The 24,127-nt window shown below is 36.2% G+C and overlaps 1 protein-coding gene across 3 annotated transcripts; it reads left to right on the top strand.

Annotated features, from left to right (window-relative positions):
* Positions 1–959: 959 nt before the first annotated feature.
* Positions 960–22,754, top strand: LOC135225691 (beta-1,3-galactosyltransferase 5-like). Of its 3 annotated transcripts, XM_064265041.1 has the most exons (4): positions 962–1,943; positions 3,037–3,150; positions 5,365–6,247; positions 8,041–8,303. In XM_064265041.1, the coding sequence occupies exons 3-4, from the start codon at positions 5,370–5,372 to the stop codon at positions 8,198–8,200; spliced, it is 1,038 nt and encodes a 345-aa protein (XP_064121111.1). In that variant the 5' UTR covers positions 962–1,943; positions 3,037–3,150; positions 5,365–5,369; the 3' UTR covers positions 8,201–8,303. The 3 variants fall into 3 exon arrangements, with proteins under 3 accessions (XP_064121113.1, XP_064121111.1, XP_064121110.1); XM_064265043.1 differs by lacking the exons at positions 3,037–3,150; positions 8,041–8,303 and adding an exon at positions 22,455–22,754 and having other exon boundaries at positions 960–1,943; XM_064265040.1 differs by lacking the exon at positions 3,037–3,150 and having other exon boundaries at positions 963–1,943.
* Positions 22,755–24,127: the final 1,373 nt, after the last annotated feature.

The following is a 24,127-nucleotide window of genomic DNA, read 5'->3' as shown; positions in this document are numbered from 1 at the left end:
TATTTTTCTGTTTTCATTTGCATTCACAATTTAATTAGTAGTTTTTCATTAATTAATCGTTACACATTTAATTGAATTTAACACTTGTGAATTAATTTGTATTTTCTTAGAATTCTTTTCAAGTTTTAGTGTTGTTTAGCACTTGAGAATAAATTACCAAATTTTAATTATTACCTAACACTTTTAAATTTTGATTGAATTAATCAATTTTCTTGAATTTTGTGATAAATTAATTTTGATTTCATTTTAATTAATTCAAGAATTAATTAAACTTGACTTTGTTTTCAAGTAACAGTAATTTTCCCTGATATTGTGAATTTCACTTATAAATTTTGAGTTTGATAATAAATTTTTTGTATTTTAAATTTTTTATAAGTGTTTTCTTTCTCACCAGTATACATAAGTAATTATATATGTTTGATTATGCTTAGGTAGAAACATAGAGTGGTAATTGAGCTGTTTTCCCTCAACTTGCTTGAAGTGAGTAGAACCAGGGAAGTACTTAGACTTCTGAAGTCAAGGAAATACTTAGACTTTAAAAGTTGTTGATGGAGTGATGCCCTTTAATTAATTTAATTACCTATAAGATTACCTCACACCTGTTTTAATGAACTTCATCTGATTTTCTGCAATACTGGAAAATTGTTTAAGGGATCATTGTTGCCTTTAGAGTATTCAGTCGTTTATTAACTGTGATGAAGGTTCAGGTGTCTGGCTGTTGCGATGTACTCATTTAATGATTGGTAAGTGTAGTAACCAGATACTTGGTATTTTGTCACAATATATATATATATATATATAATATATATATATATATATATACATATATATATATATTATATATATATATATATATATATATATATATATATATATATATATATATATGTGTGTGGATCTACGGAATGTCTGTTGAGCCAATTCTCCTTTAGGAGGTTGAGAATGGATGGTGAATGACAGTGAAAGGGCTGAAGATGTTAAGATATGCGTAATGTAAGAAGGTGTGAAAGGGGATGATTATTGAGATACATAGGGACAAAGTAAAAGTTTTAAGTCATTGACAGCATGGAATAATTTTTTGAGATGGTTCAGTCATGTTGAAATTATGGAAAAGTATACTAGATCGCTGAGCAGTGTGATAATACGGAAGTGTTAGGATGAAGAAGGAGGAGAAATCTAAAAGAGTGCTGGATAGATAGTGTAGGAAAGGCATCGGAAAGTAAATTCAAGAAAGGAGCGAAGTTCTAATGTATGCAAAGAGTTCGACTAGTTGCTGATGAACCTGTGTGGAACTGTTAACATTTGAGAAAGTTTTCTTCACAGGTTTCATTTACGATTCAGCAGTTTGAAGTACAAATTAATGACCACTGTCTTGTTTTGTCTCAAGGCGCTCTCATTTAGCTGACGAGGCTTAATATTGTAATAAAAAATCGTTATTTTGAGTGAAAAAAAATAGAAGGAAGAAATGAGACACCTAAGGGCCAATAACCCGTCTGATTCGATAAAAGTCAAAAGTATCTATCGCTTTTGCTAACGGGAGGGGCGATTAGCTGGAGCAAGTCACGCTCCGCAGTAAATAACCACGCTTTTGATTTTGTTCCCTCGCGCAACTCCAGAATTCAACACCACGCTATATTTATTTCCTCCCTCCATTTTATTATTTTTAAGTTTAGTGCGCCCTGTGTGTATTTCAACCCTTGTTGATAGATAAACGAATCCGTGAGGTTTTCCTGACTATATAATCATCATTCTTTTCAAGTTCAGGTGCCTGACACCGTCATGTTTCCACGGAACACTTCAGTTTTCCTGGAGATTCGTTTCGAGCGTCGCAGATTCTGAGCAACACCCACGGTCGATCTCCCCACTCAACGGCAAAAGACGTGCAGTTCTTCTGGGAGAATCTTCCTGTGCGCATCAATAACACCTCGGGCGGGAAGTTGAAGGTAATTTCTCTCTCTCTCTCTCTCTCTCTCTCTCTCTCTCTCTCTCTCTCTCTCTCTCTCTCTCTCTCTCTCTCATCCCACTTAACTATTTTATTTTACATTTGTATATGCTGTTTGTTAAATGAACACACTAAATTCTCTCTCTTCTCTCTCTCTCTCTCTCTCTCGTCTACTCTCCTCTCTCTCTCTCTCTCTCTCTCTCTCTCTCTCTCTCTCTCTCTCTCTCTCTCTCTCCTTGTATTGCCTTGAAAATTAATTACTGGGATGTTAAGTGAAAGAATTCTAGTTATTCAGCTGTATGTCACTGATGAACTAGTATAATGTTCCGAGCAAATATTTTTTGAGCGGTTATCGTTACTGTGGAAAGTGCTTCTTGAATACAACAAAGAGTCACAGTACAGCTCTCGGTCGTGAGTGTCTTCTTTTGGTGATCAAAAATAAAACTTTCGATGGCGGTGCAAGGAAAAAAAATTTTTTTTTTATTTGGTGCAGTTCCATATTTCACGTTTACAGGACTGTTTTGTGCATCGTGTGTCAATCCAAAACAAGGTGGTTTAGATAATACTTCACCGAAATAAGTATTTTTGTTTTTAAAGTTAAGGCTCCCAGAACCGAAAACGGGTATATGTGTTTTGTTATTCTTACAAAGTTTTACATTAGGAGGAAAATGTCGTAAGTAAAAGGAAATTACATGTATCCTGTTTTGTAAACACAGGGAATGTTATGTACTACCTGCAGTCATTTAAATGTCTATATATTTTACTTGTAAACAAAATTTTAATACATAAGAATGCATATAAGCAGGAATAAGTACCTGTTCTCTTCGTCGAGTACCTACTTTCAGGTGGTTAGGAACGCAATTTTCAGCAGTAATCGAAGTAGCGGGACCCAAGATCGCAATGTCTGCGGGAAAAAAAAAAATGTTCAGTCGTGTGTGATAATGTCATGATCGGCGAGTCGTTGCGCTATAATTGCTCAGGTTGAGGTTCTCTGTCGAAAACAGTTAATTTCAGTAGTGACTTTTGTGGCTAGATGGAGGGTTACAATGTTCCCTTAATATTTAACAAATTTAATTTGTTTCTGCATCTTTTAGACCTGTTCACACACGGTGGTTGCATCCGCGCCGATTCATCATTCAAAGGCAGTGACAGAGCAGCACAGGGGTGTATACACATTCAACCGCGCTGGCTGACCGCGCGGCATCCGGGTAATTAGAGATAGACGTTTACATAAAATTTTTATATTGTCTGTTCATATAGACCGCGCGGATTTGCCTGCGCCACACGTCAAAATGGAGACTAGTTGCTGTGACACCGACATTTTCGTTGATGAAGTTGATGTTGGTCATGAGATCAGAATGATTATGATAAAATAGGAAAGGAAAAAAATTGGGAGAAAAAACTTGAAATTATCTGTAATTCTGATTAAAGCCAAGGTAAACAATGGTAGTTAAGTTATGTACGTTTTTTTTTTTATTGAATTGCTAAGTTTATACTCTTCACATTATATTAGTTTATCTTTCAATTCAACTCTAGGTATCTTACTAAAAATGAAATATACTGAAAATTGATCTCTCGCTGAGGTAGCGTTTCCTTTCGGTACGTTTCCTTCAGACAGATTCATCAATGGTGTTGAAATTGCATATCTTCGTACTTATAGGCATCCCGTGCCCTTGCAAAATTTTGCAAAATGCTACATGCTTGTAATGTATTCTCAACAAAAGGCGTGTTAACATTGTTAGGTCTGTGGAATATATGCCATTACATATATAGTATATATATATATAATATATATATATATATATATATATATATATATATATATATATATGTAAAATATATATATATATATATATATATATATATATATATATATATATATATATATGCAATTGTAATAGCCACAATGTCCTCTTAACTTCTTGAATTCTTAGCTCATTTTTGGATACGCTTGTCACTCAAAGCCTTAAGATCCAGGTTCAAAGAAAATTTGAAGAAATTGTGATGTCCGGTACCGGGAAACGAACCCAGGTCCTGACCACGAGAAGTGACAAGCGTACCCAAAAAAAAGAGCAAAGAATTCAAGAAGTTAAGAGGGCATTGTGGCTATTACAATTGCATATGTATATGGTAAAAAAGTGATCAGTAGATTCTACAATATTATATATATGCATATATATATATATATATTATATATATATATATATATATATATATATATATATATATATATATATATATATATATTAGAATGACCATAAAATAATTTGACGATTTACTTACACTGAATGAGAATGATAGTTCATCAAATAACATAATGTAGATTGTATTCATTTTTATGTAATTATGAGTACACACATCCATACTCATATAATGTATACGTATATATGTGCTTATGCTCATGCAGCAATGCATGCAGGATTGTATATTCAAGGTGGAACTTTTGTATTTCTTGCACCATTTGCTATTCCTCCTGTCTCCTTTTATAAATGCTTCCACAAAGCCTGCTACGTCCGACCTGCTTGCTACACTTGCTATATCAATAGTTACTCCTGCTTTTGTACTTCTTGTTAACGTGCCACGTGCAGTCTGCCAGCTGTTTCTACTTGTAGTTGCCTCTACTTCAACTTGGCTATCTGCTTATGCAGTGTCTGCTAAGTTTATTATGCTAGCCACATTTAAAACATTGTATCTTTATGCTTAGACTTCAGGTCAGAATATTCCTGGACTTCTTGCTGCCCCTGAGTTTGCCAGTCTTGCTGTGCCTGACGTGTTTGCTGCTCGTGCCAGATTGCTATGCCAAGTGCTCCTTGTGCATCGCCTTTATCTAGTGTCCCTCCCAGATAAACTGTGATCTGGTTCTTATATGATTAATGAGTTTGTGATGACAAATTAATTTTATAAGATAACAGTTTTTATAAAAACCCACTCTGTCATTCTTTTAATGTCAGTTCCATTCTAAGCAAAGCAATGTCTTGGTTAATTAATACTTACCAGCGAGTTTAAAGCATAAATGCCGGAGAATTGATTTTAGCTCTTATATCTCAAAGCCATAGGAGTATACATATCTGGGAACATTCGGATTGTGGATGAGATCTGCAAGTGATAGATTAATACACTACTTACGTAGACTTCATAGTAACTTTGTGCGTTTGGTTTCTCTTATCCTGTTCATATTTAGCTACATATTGCAATTACAGTACTAGTTTGGTTTCTGGTTTCACGTATGGTAAAGAAACTCGGAAGACCAGGAGCAGGATAAACATTATTGTTGCTTTACACTCTCTACTATATCATAATATGCAAAATACTGTGGACTCTCATTTCTGAGGCATGTATATATACTAATATTTACGTCTGTAAGAATTATTATAAAGATGTATATGCACTTAGTGTTCACTGTGTTATCTTTATGCTTGCAGGCAAGATGTTTGGCAGCCGCTCTACTCCTCGCCGGCTTTTGGCAGCTCTTGGGTCAACGGCCCTGATAGGACTTGTTCTTACTATTCTTATCACCATGGCGCCTTCTGTTCATGATGATCGGCATGCCCGCAGTGTCTTCCTTGCCACAATAAATAAAACAACAGTTCCAGTCAGTGATCAAGCTTTCATCTATGGATGGCCATATGCCCTTAAAATTAACGAGCCAGAAACTTGTGTAAACCAGGATGTGTACTTGTTGAATGCTGTCACTTCCAATCCATCACAAGTGTATCACAGAGAACTTATCCGAAAAATGTGGGGAAGAAAGGACATGGCCAGGAATCTAAAAATTAAGACTGTGTTCATAATGGGTGCCATACCATCCCAGATAACACAAAAACATTTAACTGAGGAAAGCATTAAATATAGAGACATCATTCAGTTTGATTTTGTAGAGACCAGAAAGAATCTAACTATTAAATCTTTGGCAGCAGTGCATTGGTTCAGAGCTTTCTGTCCAAGTGCTACATGGGTCCTGAAGAGTGATGTAGATGCTTACATTAATTTTTGGGCTTTGATTGAAGTCTTAAGGCCACTGAACAACACAAAGGATGCTGTATGTGCCAGATCTTTATCGAGGACAGTATGCAGGGAAGTGACAAAATGGGGTTGCTATGAACATTATGTGGTTAGTCGTGACGAATATCCTAATGATGTTTATCCGCCATACTGTCAAGGGTATTCTTACATTTTACACAGAGACTTTGCTGACAAAATGCTGGAACAGGATCAGAAGAGAACTGAACCACCTTTTTGGCTAGAAGACGTGTATGTTACTGGACTGTTAACTCGCCATCTTAACCCAAGGTGGTTTGATGTAAGGTAGGTTTTTATTATTTTTCAGACTACTGTAACTGATTTAAAAATGTGCACTGCGAATTCTAATGGAAAGTAACTGCTGTGGTTTTCTAAAACTAATTTTTCCTTTGAAGTTTTTAATCCCTCCACCTGTAGTTTATATTTAATTTTCTTGGAATTTTTTTTAGCCCCGCCACTTGTAGTTTATAATTTACCACTTTATTCAAGTTTCATCATTCTTCAAAAAATGGTCTTATCTGATATAAATTTGTGTTAACTGATATATAGCAAGTTCTACATCATAAAGACTTTTTAGTATTACTGAGCCTTCTCTGTATACAATTTATCCATAAATAATTGTAATATCAGTGAACATCATGCTGGGAAATTTAAAATAATTAGATTACTATTTGAAGATTTCTATAGTATATGTGGGTCATGAACTTTCATTTGAAAAATATGTTGTCCATTTGCAACAATTTAATGTTATGATAGTGAAATGGTAAATAACGACTAGTTCCTTTTCTGGGATATTAACAAAAGAAAACCAATGTTAGATTACCATTCTCGGTTATCCGCAGGACTTGTCAAAGCAGCACTAGTTTATGAATTTTGAACACATTAGCTCGAGTGTCGCCTTGTTAATTTATCAAACCTTCGAGATTCATAGTGAGTTCAGAGACACATCTGTGGTAAAAACTGTCAGTTCTGAATTAAATATTTTTTCTACTGCTTGCTGTACATTTATTTTTCATGATACATATAATGCTGATGTGGTCCTAAAGTTCCATATTTGCAAGTTTGTTGCGTTTAAAAATTAACAAAAAATTATAAAATCATAAGAGGTATGGAAGTTAGTTGAAAGCATAAATTTATTACTTTTCATAATAAAAAGATTCATAAATTCTTTTGCATCATGATAAAGTATGACAAATTTCTGCTTTCTAAATGTTATTGCACACAACAAATGTAAGAGAAATATGCAATATAGTTTTATTTATTTAGAACTGGTTTTAGTGACAACATCCTTTGAGCCAATATGTTTGTGGGAGATGAACTAATGCTGTGTGACATCAGAATAGATGTATTAGTTTTTGTTTTTTTCATTTCCCAGAATCCCATTAAATTCATGACTTGAGGTATACATTAGTTTCTGACTTCTGTGATGGTAATGATTCCTAAATTACAGTGATAAAGTTCCAGAAAAATGTTTATGATGACTGTTACAAACTTTATTCTAGACTTTATTACAAATTTGGTTCTAGACTGATATCTTTTTTATTCAAAAGAAAAGTGGTTTGAATGGTATATTTTTATTCACAAGAATTACATATATGCATTTTACATTAGAATTGGGACCTTGAGAATTTGATTACTGATAACAGTAAAAAGGATCAATTTTAAACTTAATTTAGGTGTAATTGATAGTATCCAGTCAAAAACTCATGACATTTGTTGATGGAAGCACCTCAAAAATTAGTTTTAAAGATATTTAAGAGCCAAACAAGAAGTAGGAAGATTAATTGATATATGTTGATGTTTGAAAGTGTGCAAAGGGCTAAGCTGGCACTGGCTGAGCTATCATTCAAGTGAGCGGGAAATGCTTCAACCATGAATAGCCTCCTGGCTGATACTCAGAAGCATGTCTTAATCGTATATGACATCAGCTCAGAGTTGACTTGTCAATACATTATACAGATCAAGCTAGTTTTGCATTGGATTCTCAATACATAATCTGCATACTGCACATCTTTTGTTTGTTTGCATGCCAAAATGATCTTCAAGAGCCTGTTTGCAAAAATTTATTCACGTTTCAGGCGTCAGAGTGAAGTAATACCAGAAATCCTCCAGCCAGAATACTACAATGGAACAATACTGTTTATTCATGACCTTGATGGACAAATAGGGCAAGGAGCAACTCTGTACATATGGAATAAGACTTTAGAACACTATAATGTTACAACTCCGTTATCATAAATTAGTTTTGTGAGTTATACCTTCCCTATCATGGCTGATCACTGCAAGCTACTTTAGGGATTATGTATGATAGTCCTTTTTAATTAAGAGACAGGTAAATAAACTTCAGTATACTCATCTTTAAATGTTTTATTAATTATTGATATCATTACAGAAGAGAAATTCCTTTCAAAACTATTATCACAAATGAAAAGATTTAATTCTACCTCAGTTCCTACTTCAGGTACAATTATTATTCAACATTTTATTATACTAATTTGAAAATTACACTGCACTAATAAATAATTGTCATGAGACTTCTAAATTCTTAATTAAAAAGTTTTTTAAGTGAACTACCACATATAAAACTGGAATAGTAAGAACATAATTTTAAATAAAACTCCATTATAACTACATTATCAGAGTGGCTGTATGCCAAAATGCTAAATTTTTTACATCATTTGCATTTTTCCTTGGTGTATTAACGTTAGCCTTTCATATATGGAGTATCCCGCTGCACCTGCACTAGACTGGATAACAAGGAAGGAAAATGTGCAACATCAAGGAATGTGGTGGGGTGGCTGAAGCAGGCAAAGCCTACATGAAAGGTTGTAGTTGTAAACCTGGGAAAAAATGCAACATTGTTTTTCAAAACATCATTTGTTCTCACAGGGTTTCACACACCTTTCATATATGGAGACTCACTCCTGAGATGGGAGGTAAGCCCTATAGCCATGGAGAGGACCTGCTTCTCCTGTTAGTGCCAAAGAAAGCAATGAGACATGGAGAATTATTTGAGTAAGTTAAAACTTTGTAGGAACATTGTTTGTAGAACCTTTATATATATATATGGAGTAATAGTGCTTACCTTGGTTTGGCTGTTACTGAGTCATCTCTTGAAAACAAATTGTCAATGCTATACCTGGATCAACTTGCCCTTGTCAATTATGCAAGCCAGCTTGTATGCAGCTATGCTCCTACTCCTGGAAGGATTGAGAGATCGAAACTGTGGGGCAGTACAAGGAGAGTAAATTTAACTATATGAAAGCATAGGTTTGTATGTTAGGAATAATAGAAACTTCTTTTTAATTTGGTACAGGCAGCCCTTGGTTAACAGCAGGGGTTCCGTTTCCGGCCGATGCTGCTAACCGAAAATTGGCAATAACAGCACTAAAAACCTGCTTAAAGGCGCTGCTAACAAAATATCAGCGCTGTTAACCAGAGATTGGCACTGCTGTTAACTAGAGATTGGCACTGCTAACCAGAGAGTGGCACCAAAAATCCAGTTAACAGCGTCGCTAGACAAGTGCCTTAAAACCGGATAGCCATTAACTGATGCCACTGTTAAGCGAGGGCTGCCTGTATTTGTTCTGACACGTGTACGAACCTATTCTTTCATATACAGTGGAACCTTGGTTTTCATACACAATCCATTCCAGAACCTCCCACAAAAACCGAAACAATAATTCCCATAAGGAATAATGTAAATACAATTGATGTGTTCCAGACCCCCAAAAATATAAAAAAAATACATTTTATAGGGAATAAACAGTTTTACGTACATAAAACAATGAGAAATAAATGCAAATGACTAATGAAATGAATAAATGAACATTAACATTACTCTTACCTTTATGAAAAACACTTGTTAGTGTATGGAAGAGGAAGGGAGAGGGAGGAGGAGAGTTTATTGTTTGAAAGTGAAATCTTCATCCAGAAGGGCTTCAGGTATCAAGGACCTATCTGGGGTTATTTCTCTTTGTTTTTTACTGGCACTATCTGAGGTTACTTCCCCTCCCCTCTTCATTTTTTACTGGCACTAGGACCAGCTTGAGGGTTTCTGGACTCCTGTCGCGCAACAAAACTGACCAGACATTTGTTTCTGGCGTTTCTTTAAAATTTACCTAAAATTAAACACGACATTGTCATTAAACATGTTGGAGACATGGATACTTCTTTGTTGGGATGATAATTCTCCACAAAATTTCTTACATCATTCCACTTTGCAAACATGTCCTTAATCTTTGAAGTAGGCACATTATTTATGCCCATTCGTTTTCTGAATTTTTCTAACCAGCCTCTGCTGGCCTTAAATTCACGAACAACAGCGCTTGTTGTTGGCATGCAACTTCCTCCAACACCTTGATACGAGTTCTTTCTTAAATTCTGTTGTGTTTCTCGCCTTTTTTACACAAGGGTTAGCACTTGGAACTTTCTTTGGCCCCATGATGGCTTATGTAGCAGTTGCACTCAAATGAAAAAGCACAAAAACAACAAACACACAAGCAGAATGGGTCATGACAGAAGAGGGGATGCTTTGTTTGAGCGCTCGATACGGGGCCCCCAGATGGAGCGTTTCCGAGTGTACGAAAACCGAGAAAATGTACGATAACCAAGACAAAATTTCATAGAAAAAAAGTCTACAAAAACTGAAACGTACAAAATGAAAGGGTTACAAAAACTGAGGCTTGACTATGTATGAAACCTTACCTGAAGGCAGGAGGACGATCTATGTCAGGAAACAATGTGGGTGTTTCTAACAGGTACATCAAGGGCATGCGGGTATATGCTGTGTGTACATACTCACCACAGGCCTCAAGATGTTTCCGGTGATGCCTTCCCCCTCCAGATGGAGCTCCCATAGAGCTCTACGCCATCATATGACCTGCTGTACTGTCACTACTGGGCCCAAGATGAAAGTATATCTAAGAGCTTGTGTGCTATATTCTTGAGCTAGAAAGAGGTGATTGCTGTCAGCCTCTTCCAGACCCCAGCCTGGAGGACCTGACCAACCGAGTGGTTTTTCTTACATGCCACATACAGTCCTTATCTTCTGATGTCATGAGCTCTGACTCTGGTTGGACCCAGATCTCTCAGCCGGAAGGAAATGGTGTTCCTTGAAATTTCTTACCTTTTTCCGACCCATACTTAAGTCTCCATCAGGCCAGTCTGTGGAGGGCTGTATGTTAGGTAGGCTCTCAAGGCCCTCATCCTTTCCACTCCCTAGAAGTCCTTCAATGAGAGAATGTAAAAACCATTCGAACCTTGGGTCGTATGTGGCATGGTTCTGGGTCTTTGCTATAAACTCTGAGTGGAAGGTGAAGCCAATCGATGTCCATCCATGGGTGTAGGTAATGTTGTATGAGAGGGCATGCAGTTCCCCCACCCTCTTTGTTGAAGCCAATGTCAACAAAGAAACTGCTTCAAGGGTCAATACCCAGTCTGATGCTCTGATGACCAAAAGCTTTTACTGCTAAGGTGCTGAGAGTCATTCCCAGGTATATGATCCATTGCTTTGGGATGAAATCGGACTTTCCAATTTCTCACTATTCCTAGATCCTGGTAGTAGGACATAAATAGTTCCTTGTCCTGAAAGAGCTGACTCTTGGAAGAGACAAGTATTAACCGATATAGCCATTCAGTGTTTAGAGACATATCCAGTCAGTGTTCAGAGGTCTCTAACCAATCTCAATGTCCCTGTTGGCTTCTCCACCATGAAAAGGCAACTGTGAAAGCCTGGGGAAAAGAAACAGACTTCACTGATTGCTCCCATCTACAAGATCATCTGAACATCTTCTCACATAGCCAGAGACTTTTCCAAATTCACTACATATGATGAAAATGGGATGGGATCAGCTGGTAAGAGGAGAACTGCATCTATACATGGCTCCACTCCAGGTTGATGCCACACTACCCAACAGCTCAACAGGCAACCCTCTACCCTTGACAACATGGGAGGAGGATGTCTTTCTCAGTGGCTGCCTCCTCTTTTTGGCTGGTTTTGAAGGGAGACCAATAGGGCTGGGAGGAGTCAGTGCTCTTATTGAAAGTGTGGGGAGTGTCTTGGTTTTTTGAGGTGCAAGTTTTCTCTGTATTTCAGAATTAGTGGGTTTGGTGACACAGATTATCGCAGCAGTCCTCCCTTTTCAGTTCATTGGGCACCTCCATTCTACCTGAAAGTAAGCAGGACTGTGAAACAAAAAAGGACATTTTTAGCAGTGAGAGCCAACTCCTCTGGGACACCTGCTTAGATGCCTAGGAGAGGAAAGGAATCCCTTCTTCCAAGGATATTGGTAACCTGGTGCACAAGACTGGTAATGGCCTTGCCATCCAACAACACTAACCGTCTAACGGAGGACTATAAATCCACAAGAAAATCTCTTAAATCATTAGGGCAGTGACTATGCAATAGCAAAGGTCCTTACAGACTAGAGCCGTGCCAGCATAAGGCTGGCTAAATCTATGTCATCATTAGCAAAAGTCCAAGTACAATGTGGCCTGGTCTGTGGACATAATTACTGACTAAGTTATTTGCCTCTGTATGGTTAAAAGTGAACCCTTGTTGTATCCTTTCCAGATGCACACTGCTTGTCAAGCAGCAGGCCAGAAGAAGGAGGGTGTCATCCACTCCCTCTGAGAATCAGTAGTCATACCCCTACATACGAAAGTCCCTAAGTACGAAAAACCCAGGTTACGAAGCCAAAGACAGAGACATTTTTGCTTCTGTGTACAAAACTAATTCAGGTCGTGAAAGGGTGTACTGTAAAGTCCAAGATTCGCCCGGGCCGCCGAGAACAATTTTAAAACTCGCGCGCTGCCAACTCAGTAGACTCCCGCTCTCCGTTGGTTCCTGATGCTAGTTACTGCCGTAAGATCCTGCTCTCCTATTGGTCAGAATCTATCCCATCATGCATCTAAGTAAGGGAGTTCCTCGACAATTTTGTTTCAGCAGCGTTATCATACACACGGCATTTGTTCGATCACGTAGATTTCATTCGTTAACGAAAATTCATGTAAGTGATTTCGCTTTCGTTGTACTGTAAGTTACTTTATCGTGTTGTGAGTGAACTTAATTACTCATGTTATTAGCCATGGGTCCCAAGAATGTTGCTAAGTTCACAGAAAGAAGAGGATGCTTTCTATGGAGATGAAGATGGAGATAGTAATCAAGAAGCATGAGGCTAGCATGCAGTTGAGCGTGATCGCTAAGCAATACAGCGGAAATCTGTCGACGATAGGCACCATCCTTAAGCAGAAGAAAGCCATCAAAGCAGCTACACCTTCCAAGGGCGTGACTATTTTTTTTCCAATAAGAGGAGCCACGTGCATGATGAGATGGAGAGGCTGCTTCTCGTATGGATTAAGGACAAGAAAATTGTTGGCAATATGATAACCAAGACGGCAATCTGCCAGAAGGCCAGTGCCATTTTCAGTGATCTGAGTGCTCAGGGCAAAGACGACGCAGAAGGGACATCGAAGGCAACCCCAGACTTCAAGGTGTCTCAGGGTTGTTTTGATAAATTTCGTAAACGGACTGGCATCAATTCGGTGGTGCGGCATGGGGGAGGCTGCCACCTCGGACATGAAAGCAGCCCAAGCCTTTGTTAAGATGTTCAATGAGATGACAATCAAGGAAGGCTACAAGTTCTCAGCAAGTCATCAACTGTGACGAGACTGGCCTTTTTTGGAAAAAAAATGCCTCGTTGGACATACATCATGGAGGAAGAGAAGAAGCTACCCGGGCATAAGCCTATGAAAGACAGGCTTACGCTTGCACTTAGCTCTAACGCCAGTGGGGATTGTAAGGTGAAGCCCCTACTTGTGTATCATTCCGAGACTCCTCAAGCCTTCAAGGCCCACGAAGTGCTAAAGGAGAAGCTTCTGGTGATGTGGAGGGCTAATGCAAAAGTCTGGGTAACAAGACTTTTGTTCACCGAGTGGGTAAATCTGTGTTTTGGTCCGACTGAAGAAATTCTTGGAAGAGAAGCGCCTCCCTCTGAAATGTCTGCTGGTGTTGGACAACGCCCCTGCTCACCCTCCTGGCCTCAAGGAAGATATCCTAGCGGAGTATTCTTTCATCAAGGTTCTTTATCTTCCGCCTAACACCACCCCTCTCCTCCAGCCCATGGACCAGCAAGTGATATCGAACTTCAAGAAGCTGTACACAAAACATCTTTTCAAGAGATGTTTCGACATTACCAATACCACAAACCTCACCCTGTGTGAATTTTGGAAGGAACATTTCGATATCGTAAAATGCATCCGACTCATCGATCAAGCTTGGCAGGAGGTTTTGCGGCGAACCTTGAATTCTTCATGGAGGAAACTCTGGCCTGATGCCGTATCCGCCCGAGACTTCAAGGGATTCAACGTGGACAAAGCTGGTGCAGATTCAGAAACAGTTGACAATCCTGAAACTGTTTTCCAACCAGATCTTGATGAGAACTTTACACTCGACAAGTCCATGGGGGCTGGTCGTCAATGAGAAAGACATCAATGACCTTCTCCAGGAACACCAAGGAGTTTACGACGGATGACTTGAAGGAGTTGGAGGCCATGCAACATAATGTCATTCAAGAAGAGTTCTCTAGCAGCGGTGAGGAGGAGGAGGAGGACCCTATGACAACAGCAGAAATTAAGGATGTTCTAGCTGCTTTTCATAAGGTGCAATCATTTGTAGAAAAGAGACAGCCCAAAAAGGCTTACACAGGTCGTATGCTTGCGCAGTTTGATGATGTTTCCCCAAGTCATTTCAGGAACATTTTTAAAATCAGGCAGAAGCAATACATCACCTCACTCTAAAGGTAAGGTTTCACATTTTACTACATACGTATGTACATGTACGTACAGTATTTCTTGTACCCTGTACACTAATACACTTTATTTACAGGTACAGTAACAGTTAGGTTAGGTATTGAATGGTCCAAATTGTTGTATTTCATTGTTTATTGGTCAATTTAGCTTTATTATAAAATTTACTGTGGTGTTTTTGTAGGGCTTGGAATGAATTAGGCAGTTTACATGTAAAACGTAGTTCTGGATACGAAAAAATCAGGTTACGAGGGGGAGGTGCTGGCTCTATTTGCTGGCTGCAAGGGAACTACTTGACCCACAGACTGCAAAATTAATTTTTGCCAAAACACCACGATAAAGCAGTGAACACAATAATCTAATCAATGATTTAACCTCCGGAGCAGAACCGACTAAGCTGTCAAAGGGTGAAACTCTGGGTAAAGTCAATGCTGTCATCAAATCTCAGAAATTACTGAACTCAGATGAATGCAATGACCTACTGGAAATGCTGCTGCAAATGGGTGGGAAGGGTCTCCAGGAATGGGGCTGTTATAATATCTTGAAGACTTTCCTTCTACACTACAGTGCTGATACTGTGGGATCGGGGACAGAAGCTGAGCAAGGATGGAGTGGAGAACATGGAGGAAACTGGACCCACAGGGCTCGTGAGCTGGCTCCTGGCAGGAACCATGAGTGCCATTTTTTGGGTAAGTGTTGGAAGTTGAATGTCTTGATGCAGGAGACAGATACGATTTCTTTAAAGACCGTTACATGGAACTTATGCAGAGCACGGAGCAATAGTGCCAAGAGCGCCTCCTTTGAGAACAGTGAATTTCCATCTGGGGAGAGCAACTATCCTGAGAGGAGACCTGACCCTTCTTAGGAGACCAGGACTGAGGATGGGAGGAAGAGGCACTATCCCTGTAATGCCAAGAGGCATCTCCATTGCAAATGTCAGTCACCTAAAATGTCCTATAGTCCCTACTGTGCCTCCTATGCAATGATCGCATGCAAAGGGCAGTGAGAGCTTTTCTTTTAAGACTTGGACCTCTTGTAACTAGTACACTGGTAACTCTTGGAAGACAATGAAGAGTAGAAGGGTGAAGGGGTCAGGAATGAGGAGTTGGATCTCCTCCTTCCTACTGACATATGTACCAGTAAGGAAGAGGGGCTGGATGGGGGAAAGTTAGCACACCCCCCATTGTCGGCTACAGAAGGGACATCGAATGTTAGGGGGAATCTCGAAGTGGGGAGGGGGTTTGACAAACGAAGCTTGTTGTTTACCCTCTCCCAACCAAGGAATCCAAAAAGGCTGAGAGAGAGGAGTTACCACTAATGTTGAGGGAAGGCTAAACCTTCATTAACTTAACAAAAGCAACTATTTGGTTAACCTCCTCCTCATCTGAGGAGGGATAAATGGGTTTGTTGGAAGAAATAGAAGCCTCATCTTACCTAAAAGCAGAAGCACTAAGAAAGGGGGAAAGATGAATGGAAATAGGTGCATGCAATGTTCTAGAAGGATTTAATATCACTTCAGGATTACAAAAATAGGTACTAACCCAAACCACAGACAAAGAAAGAACATAAGCACAATAAAGCTTGTTAATCAGGCAGTAATGGTTGGTGAGGGTCTTCCTGGGTTACCTTCCATGTTATCCAGATCACATCTGATCCACTGCACGTGGTATAGAATGTACTCCATATATGATAGGTGTAGTGTTGGTATCTCTGTAGAAACAATTTATTTGTCTATCCCTGTATTATTATTATTAATAGGGGTTAGTTTTTCCAGACCTCTGAGTCTCAAGTAGACTCTTCTCGGGCTGGTGAGTCTATCCCTGTAAGAACAATTTATTTGGCAATCTTAAAAGCAGTTAAAACCAGTGAAGGAGGACTGCTTGAGAATATAATCAGTCTAAATGGGAAGAGCTGCAATCAGTTAATGTAGCTCTATGCTGTCAAGGGCATGTGACCATAACCAGCTTTAAGACTAAGGAAAATAATCAACCGAACATCAATACAGTAATACAATATAAGGTTACTAATTTTTTTAACATAACCTTAAGTAACTGGTAAAAAACTAAACAGTAATCTTTCCCATTAGGATAATCAAATCTTATTTTGCAGGTTATATGTCTGATGCTAATTTTTTTAACATAACCTTAAGTAACTGGTAAAAAACTAAACAGTAATCTTTCCCATTAGGATAATCAAATCTTATTTTGCAGGTTATATGTCTGATGCTAAATGACATGCCTAACTATATAGAAATGTTAGCAGGAAATACCTTGATACATTTCAATAAAATGTTTAACGAACTAAAAAACCTTTAAGTAATCCCCTTAAAGATATTTCATAAAATTTTATTCAACAGGAATTATAATAAACAAGTATTCCTAAGTAAAACAAAACAGTAAATTAATCTTTAAAAAAAAAATTACAATAATTTTCTCCTAAGAAAAATAAAAGTTTACCAACAAGAGCATATTTTTAAAACTGCCAGTATTGCTTTTAGGTATGAGTACTTGTCCTTTGAGACCACCTCTAATCAACCACATAACTAGCGCAAGACTTCATTGTACTACAAGTATTTACATAATGAAGTTTAGATACACGTGATGAATATTCTTGCAAAACTTTATCAATTGCAATCAGTCTGACAATTAGTTCAAAACACTGAGTAGCAGAAAAATTGCCAAGCTATAGAAAAATGTATAGAGCTAAAATCAATCACTTTTTACACTTTTCACATCTACAATTTAATCTTATTTCATTCATAAGAACAATGTGTTTTCACTCCCAAGTCTACTACTACAGAACTTCCTACTAAAAATTTTCTAGTGCAGTATGTGAGCAATGACATGCACTAATGTTACAATGTGAAATTTTCTTGTAAATAGTTTGCAATATAGCTACAAATATAGAAGTCTTGCTATATATAAACTACAATAATTTAATTACTTGGGCTTCACTAAGGCCACTGACAATGTGTGAGGGGATAGAAGGGTTACTTGATAAACTACTCCATTTCTGAAATTTCTCCCAATGGAGTTTGATTAAATTTAAAGAGAAATTTAACCACAGCACTATATCATAAGACAATTGAGCTGGAAGGGGATAACTAACATTTAAGCAAGTCCTACTATTAAAGTATTTGAACTATTCTGAATCTACTTGCAGCTGATAATTTTATTTTTGTAAAAAATTTAGGCAACAACAGTGGTTACAACCACCAATAGAACTTCAAACCAATCTACCAACACAATGACTTTTGTAATTAATTCTCTGTAATCTTACAGTCCTCTCTGAGAAAGAAATGCAACTAATGTTTGGAGATTCCAAAACTGGTAGATATACTTGACTTGCTTGAACTTAATGCATGTAGCAGTCTACATTTGAACTTAATGCATGTAGCAGTCTACATTTAAACTTAATGCATGTAGCAGTCTACATTTGCCATGCTATGGCCAAATTGTCAACCTAAAGTAGTGACTGTTATATAAGTGTATTTAAGTGTATTTAATTATTTTAAAATGGTGCCAATCTCCCAAAGTCTGAGGCCATTTGTCACATCTTTGTCTGTCAGCACTGACTTTTTATTTATTTATATATATATATATATATATATATATATATATATATATATATATATATATATATATATATATATATATATATATACTATATATATATATATACGTATGTGCTTCAGATTGCTTTACAACTCATACTGTCTATGATTCATGCAAGGCACCTGGTAAAAGTGACAACACTATTCATCAGGAATAAATGTACAGTATTAATGTGAGGTAAGATTATGTGCTAAGAAATCTGCTTCAAAATTCCCTGTAAAATGGAAATGAGCATTAGAGCTATTATATAGGCCTATTAGATTATTTTACCTTAATAGAACACTGTACTACAGACTATTGTATTGTACCTATGTATTTCCTGTACTGTAATTGAAAGGCTACATGTTAAACCTCCTAGAATCTCGAGTAAAGATTAGTTTTAGGCTCAACAAGATTCACAAACACTAGCAAACTGTTCATTTTGAACCCTATAATGAGGAACTGTGTTAAGGTTTTCCAGCATTATAAAAATTGAAAGAACGAAGACTGGAAAAATGACAAGAATTGAAAGCTAATTGGACCCTAGAGATATAAAATCCTCATGAGCTATTAAAATGAATGCTACAGCATATGAAGTACTAGTTTCAAATATTAAGAGCACTACCTATATCCTAGTAAGATCTTAAAGAAAAAAAAAGATAATGAAAACTATTTAAGATGGCCACAAGAAGCGCTGATGTCATTTTATCAAGTAAACTGACCTAGTATAGCAATAAAATGTTAACATGCGTAAAAGAATTTTCTATGCATGATCGGTCTTATGATTGAATGGGCATATACGTACATTGGAAAAAGAAATTTTTAACTTTAGGATCAGAAGCAATTATTTCCAATATGGAATACTAAGAAAATACTACTAATCAAGCAGTAAAGATTTCATAATGATATACATTATCCTGAAAAATTCTATTGAAAGCTGCAAAAGTTTTATCAGGACAGAAAATTAATAAACAACAGTGATCTAAAAGGGAAGAGATTCACATAAATGGCACTTATTAACCATTTTCTTGATTTCTATAGACAAAAAATTTAGTAAAGTTCAAAAAATATTACCATTCAAATCCATTTAATATGTGCATGGGATAAAATTAATTGAACTTATCCACAGAGTATGGGTATTTCACAGATTAAATATATAAAAGCTAAAATTATCAATGACCCTTAAATATGTAAAAAAAAAAAAAAAAAAAAAAAAAAAGATCACACATAATTCAGAATGCACATGCTTTGCCCACATCAGACAACATGTATTTACAGACATGATGCTGAGGGATGCATAAACATAAAATTCAAGTGACTATACATTCATATCCCTATGACAAAATATTAGCATCAATAAAATGTCAAGAAAACTGCTTATTTGCAATCTACATGATGCACATGCAATATAGATAACTACAGTAGTATCAAGTTTAGACCCATGTACTTAAGAGATAAATAAAAAACAAAAAATCTAAATTTCTACATTAAAAGAACCTCAAATATATTTCTTGTGATAAAAGTAATTTCATTAATGACACAGAAGTTTTAAAAGTTCCTTAAATTTTACATTACCAAATAACTAATCAGCATACGTATATACAAGGACTAGTACACATTTCAGAAATTACTCTGTCTAATATACCTGTGAAATCTATAGTCCAGTACTCTGGTAAAAATTTTAATGAGGCACTAAGAGAATAGATTATATTAAGATCTTGTGAGGTACTAAAATTTCCTAAACTACTTTCATGCATTTATACACATTATGTATCAGTAGTATGACTTGAAGATAAATAAATATTCACAGTAATTTAGATAATAAAATTAAGGTATAGTAATGAATAAAGTTTATCTAAAATTTCCAAATTTAGAAAAATATATTTAAATATCACAGAACCTCTATAGTACAGGAATTATTCCTTCCTTAAAATTTCACAAAAATATGAGATTTAGTATCGTTTATAAACTATGAATACTGTAGATATGAAAACAACAACTAAAAAATATCTGTACAATACTGTATGGCTTGTACACTAATATCAGATCTTACAGTCATGTTCAGCAATCATGATTTTACCATGGTAGCTATCCTATTAAATTCCAAATAGGTAAATATTTACCATCTCATCTACTTCTCAGAATACAAGAAATTTATCTTAAGTTAATGTAACCTGTGTCTCACTACTTAAGTGGAAATGTTTTACCCTTCAGTGCATACAATAAATTAGAAATAATAACTTGCCATCAGATAAAAATGCAAACCCTTTAACATTTTGTCTTACATTACAGTACAATGGCATACTGTATATTTATAACCCTTTTGCTCACCAATGACAGATATAAACATCATCCAAATTCAAGTCCTTCACTTATTGATGACATATGCCAACTTAAAAAAAAAAATTGTACAAACCAGCAGACAAGATGTGAATCATTTTCAGCAAGTGTTTCTGATGTTTTTTTATACATATGTAACATCTTCACTTTTTTTACAGTTTCAGATTGTCATTCTATAATTACATTACTTATTTACCTTGAAAAGGATTTGAGCTAAGCATCTTTGAATAAGAGAAGGTATAAATATTTTTACACTTATACCACTCGAGTCACTGCCATTCCCCATGGGGGTAATTGTTTATTAGTTATAAGCACAAGGGTTAGTATAATTAAATAATGTTTAACAAAGAAGAAATAACCAGAATATACACTTTTAAGTAAGATGAAAGTGATGACAATTACTCTTAAAAGTATTATAACAAGTACATCACCATCCGTTTCCTACTTGTGACAAACAAATGATGATGATAATGATAACAACAAATTTACAATGCTTAATTGATGACACAAGACAGATGATCCAGGTATTGTGACTGACAGCACTTAACTATGATTACTCTCACAGTGTCAGAACTTGGAATTCACAAATAAAAAAGTTGGAATATTTTTTTGGATGTCACGAGCACAAGGGGATGAAATTACTTCCAGGATGTCAAGAGCAGAGGTAGTGGATGGAGTTGTCTCCAGGACATCTGGAGCAGATTAATTGATTGTTTATGAAGTTTAAACCATAAGGCCATGCACTGGAATCTATTTTGGTTGTCTTTTTCATTTACAATGTTCTTAAAGAATCAAAGAGCTTTAGTGGTTTTCTCTATTAGAGAGTTAGCACAAGTTAATACATAAGCACTGTAAATAAATTCATAATTTTTTTTGAGTCTTGGCATCTCATAAATATTTTGTAAGGTACATTGTCATTTAAAATATCTGAAATATTCTTACCATCTAAATGGTATTTCTTCTTCAAATGGTCATATCACCAGACTGAGGATTATCACAATGGGCACACTTTGGACCACTGACTCCTTCCAAAATAAAATTGTGGATTAAGCCAGTCTTCCCATTTCTAAGACAGGTTCAACTGCAAACATGTTCAGATCATATTTCTCCTTTAATTGTTTTGGGACTTACATTGTTAAAAATTTGCATCTTGTCATACCTTTAGCTTCACTGTGATGTACGAGCAAGAACCCGACACTTGTACCTAAAAATTTTTTTTTTGTGCACAAGTTATGGGTGATTGTGACATTGAGTTCCATTCAGGGATCATGTATCAATGTTCATTTTATTCTGTACAATATAAAATGCCTTGCTAAATTCCTTTTGTTTGTTTATTACTCTATTTCTTTTTCTTCAGTTTCCATTTTTTGTTTTTATTTAATTTTGACTTAGTACTATGATCTGTCTTTTTCATCACTAATCACATCAACAAATCTTCCTTTGCAGACATCTGCTACTGGAGTATTTTCTTAACTTCTTTGTCAATCATAGTGAGGCCTTTGAAGTAATTCACAGCCTTACTTCCTATCTTACCAACAGGCAACAGCTTTTGGTTTCAGTTCATCCACAGCAGACTTGATAAATTATGTTATCTGTAATGGTGAATGGCTTCCATCATACCATGATATTAGTAATTAGTGACATCACAGCTCTTCAGATGTGATCAGACACCAGGTGGGTGTATATAGCTTTTGCACTGGATCAGTGCATCTTGGGCATGAGGCTGCAGTGACTATATTCATACTTTACAGACTCTAGATGGCAAGATGCAGTGTTGACAATGACAGAAGGACCATGAAGGGCCAAATTCTCCAGCAAGTATTCCTTGACTTCACAAATACTCCCTCAAAAGGGCAGCAACACAATTTCCTACTAAGATAAAAAAAAAAAAATGGATGATTTGCTTTTGAGAGTGTAGGTTATCTGGGTGTTAAATAATGGCTGGTTATATCATGTGACTGGCAACATTACCTCATGGCACCAACTTAAATCTGTTCTTCCATGCTTCTCAGTACCAAAGTGTGTGTATAGTTTCATGACTGACAGTACCAATGCCATCTTTGCAAGGGATCACCTAATCCTACCCAACAGTGTAGTGAAAATCATGGGTAAATAATGACTGATAGACTTAACACTGCTTTATGCAAGACCCAGTGAAAAATTACAGTAAAAATATACCACCTCCACAGTGTTTTACAACTGATGTTCATATGCTTCCTGTCATCATTAAACTGGTTATCACTGGTCAAGCTGTAAAAAATGATAAATTTTCAAACACAATTTGTATTTTTCATAGCTAAGGTTTGTTCGCGTATGAACAAATAAACTTTCTGTGGGAAAGGAAAATACTGGACTACTTAGTTGCTAGCCTTGTAAAAATACACTAACACTGCAGGATTAAATTAATCTCCTCAGGCCACTGTGTCTGCTTACTTTAGTTACCCATCATATTTAAAAGACAAGTTTTATTTTTCAAATCCTCAAGTAACAGTATTACTAGAACCAAAGTAATCAATTCCTCTGCAATTTTATATTAAATTTTCATATACCAGTTGTTCCCAACCTTGTCCATCCACACCCCAAATTCTGATTATATTGTAACATGGCGATACATATCCTTATGACCAACGAATATGTAATTATGGCTAGCAAGGAGAATAACATGTGTTGTTTATAAAAAATAAATGCAAAAATTCATGGGAAAACACCCACTGAAAATACCTTTTGATATCTGTTTTCAACTGGCTGCCTGGCTAATCAATAGTATGGGAGCATAAGACCCGCATTACTCTATGGAGCAGAATCATGGACATGAACAAAGAAAATGGAAATCTGGCAGGGTGTTAGTACCTTGATATTAGTACTTCAATTGTGATACATAAATAATTATGTTCATATTTTCTTTCTAATGCTATCTTTTTATGTTAATTATTGTACTTTGTAGTAATCATAAACAATTATCAAATACATATTTTAGCACTAGTGATTGTAATACTGTACTTCAACGAAACATATAAAGGATCTGGAGAAGCAAGTAAATGGTAAAAGTTCAAGACACACCATACTTCCATGTTATTACCACAACAAACTTTTAAAAAAATGCTTATGCACAGACTATGTGATAATATTTTTTAAGCATTAAGTGAAAAATCCTTTCTTCCAAAATGTAAGGTAAAGTTCTCCAACAAAAATGTTTCCATTAGCATTATACCCTTTAATTCCTATAATACTAAGGAATATTATGAAAGGATTAGTATTAGTGATATCATCAACTGTAAATACAGGCTGCTCCTCATGCCTTTTCTGTTAATTAACTGAAAAAAGGCTGAAAATAGCTGATAATTTAACCAGACCAATGAGTGAATGAAAATATCTAAAACATGAATTTTCAGTGTGGTTATGAATCAGAAACAGTAATATTAAA

The sequence above is a fragment of the Macrobrachium nipponense genome, chromosome 13 (assembly GCF_015104395.2).
Source record: "Macrobrachium nipponense isolate FS-2020 chromosome 13, ASM1510439v2, whole genome shotgun sequence".
NCBI lineage: Eukaryota > Metazoa > Arthropoda > Malacostraca > Decapoda > Palaemonidae > Macrobrachium > Macrobrachium nipponense.
The sequence above is the reverse complement of the archived record's forward strand: the minus strand, read 5'-3'. Positions and strand labels throughout refer to the sequence as shown.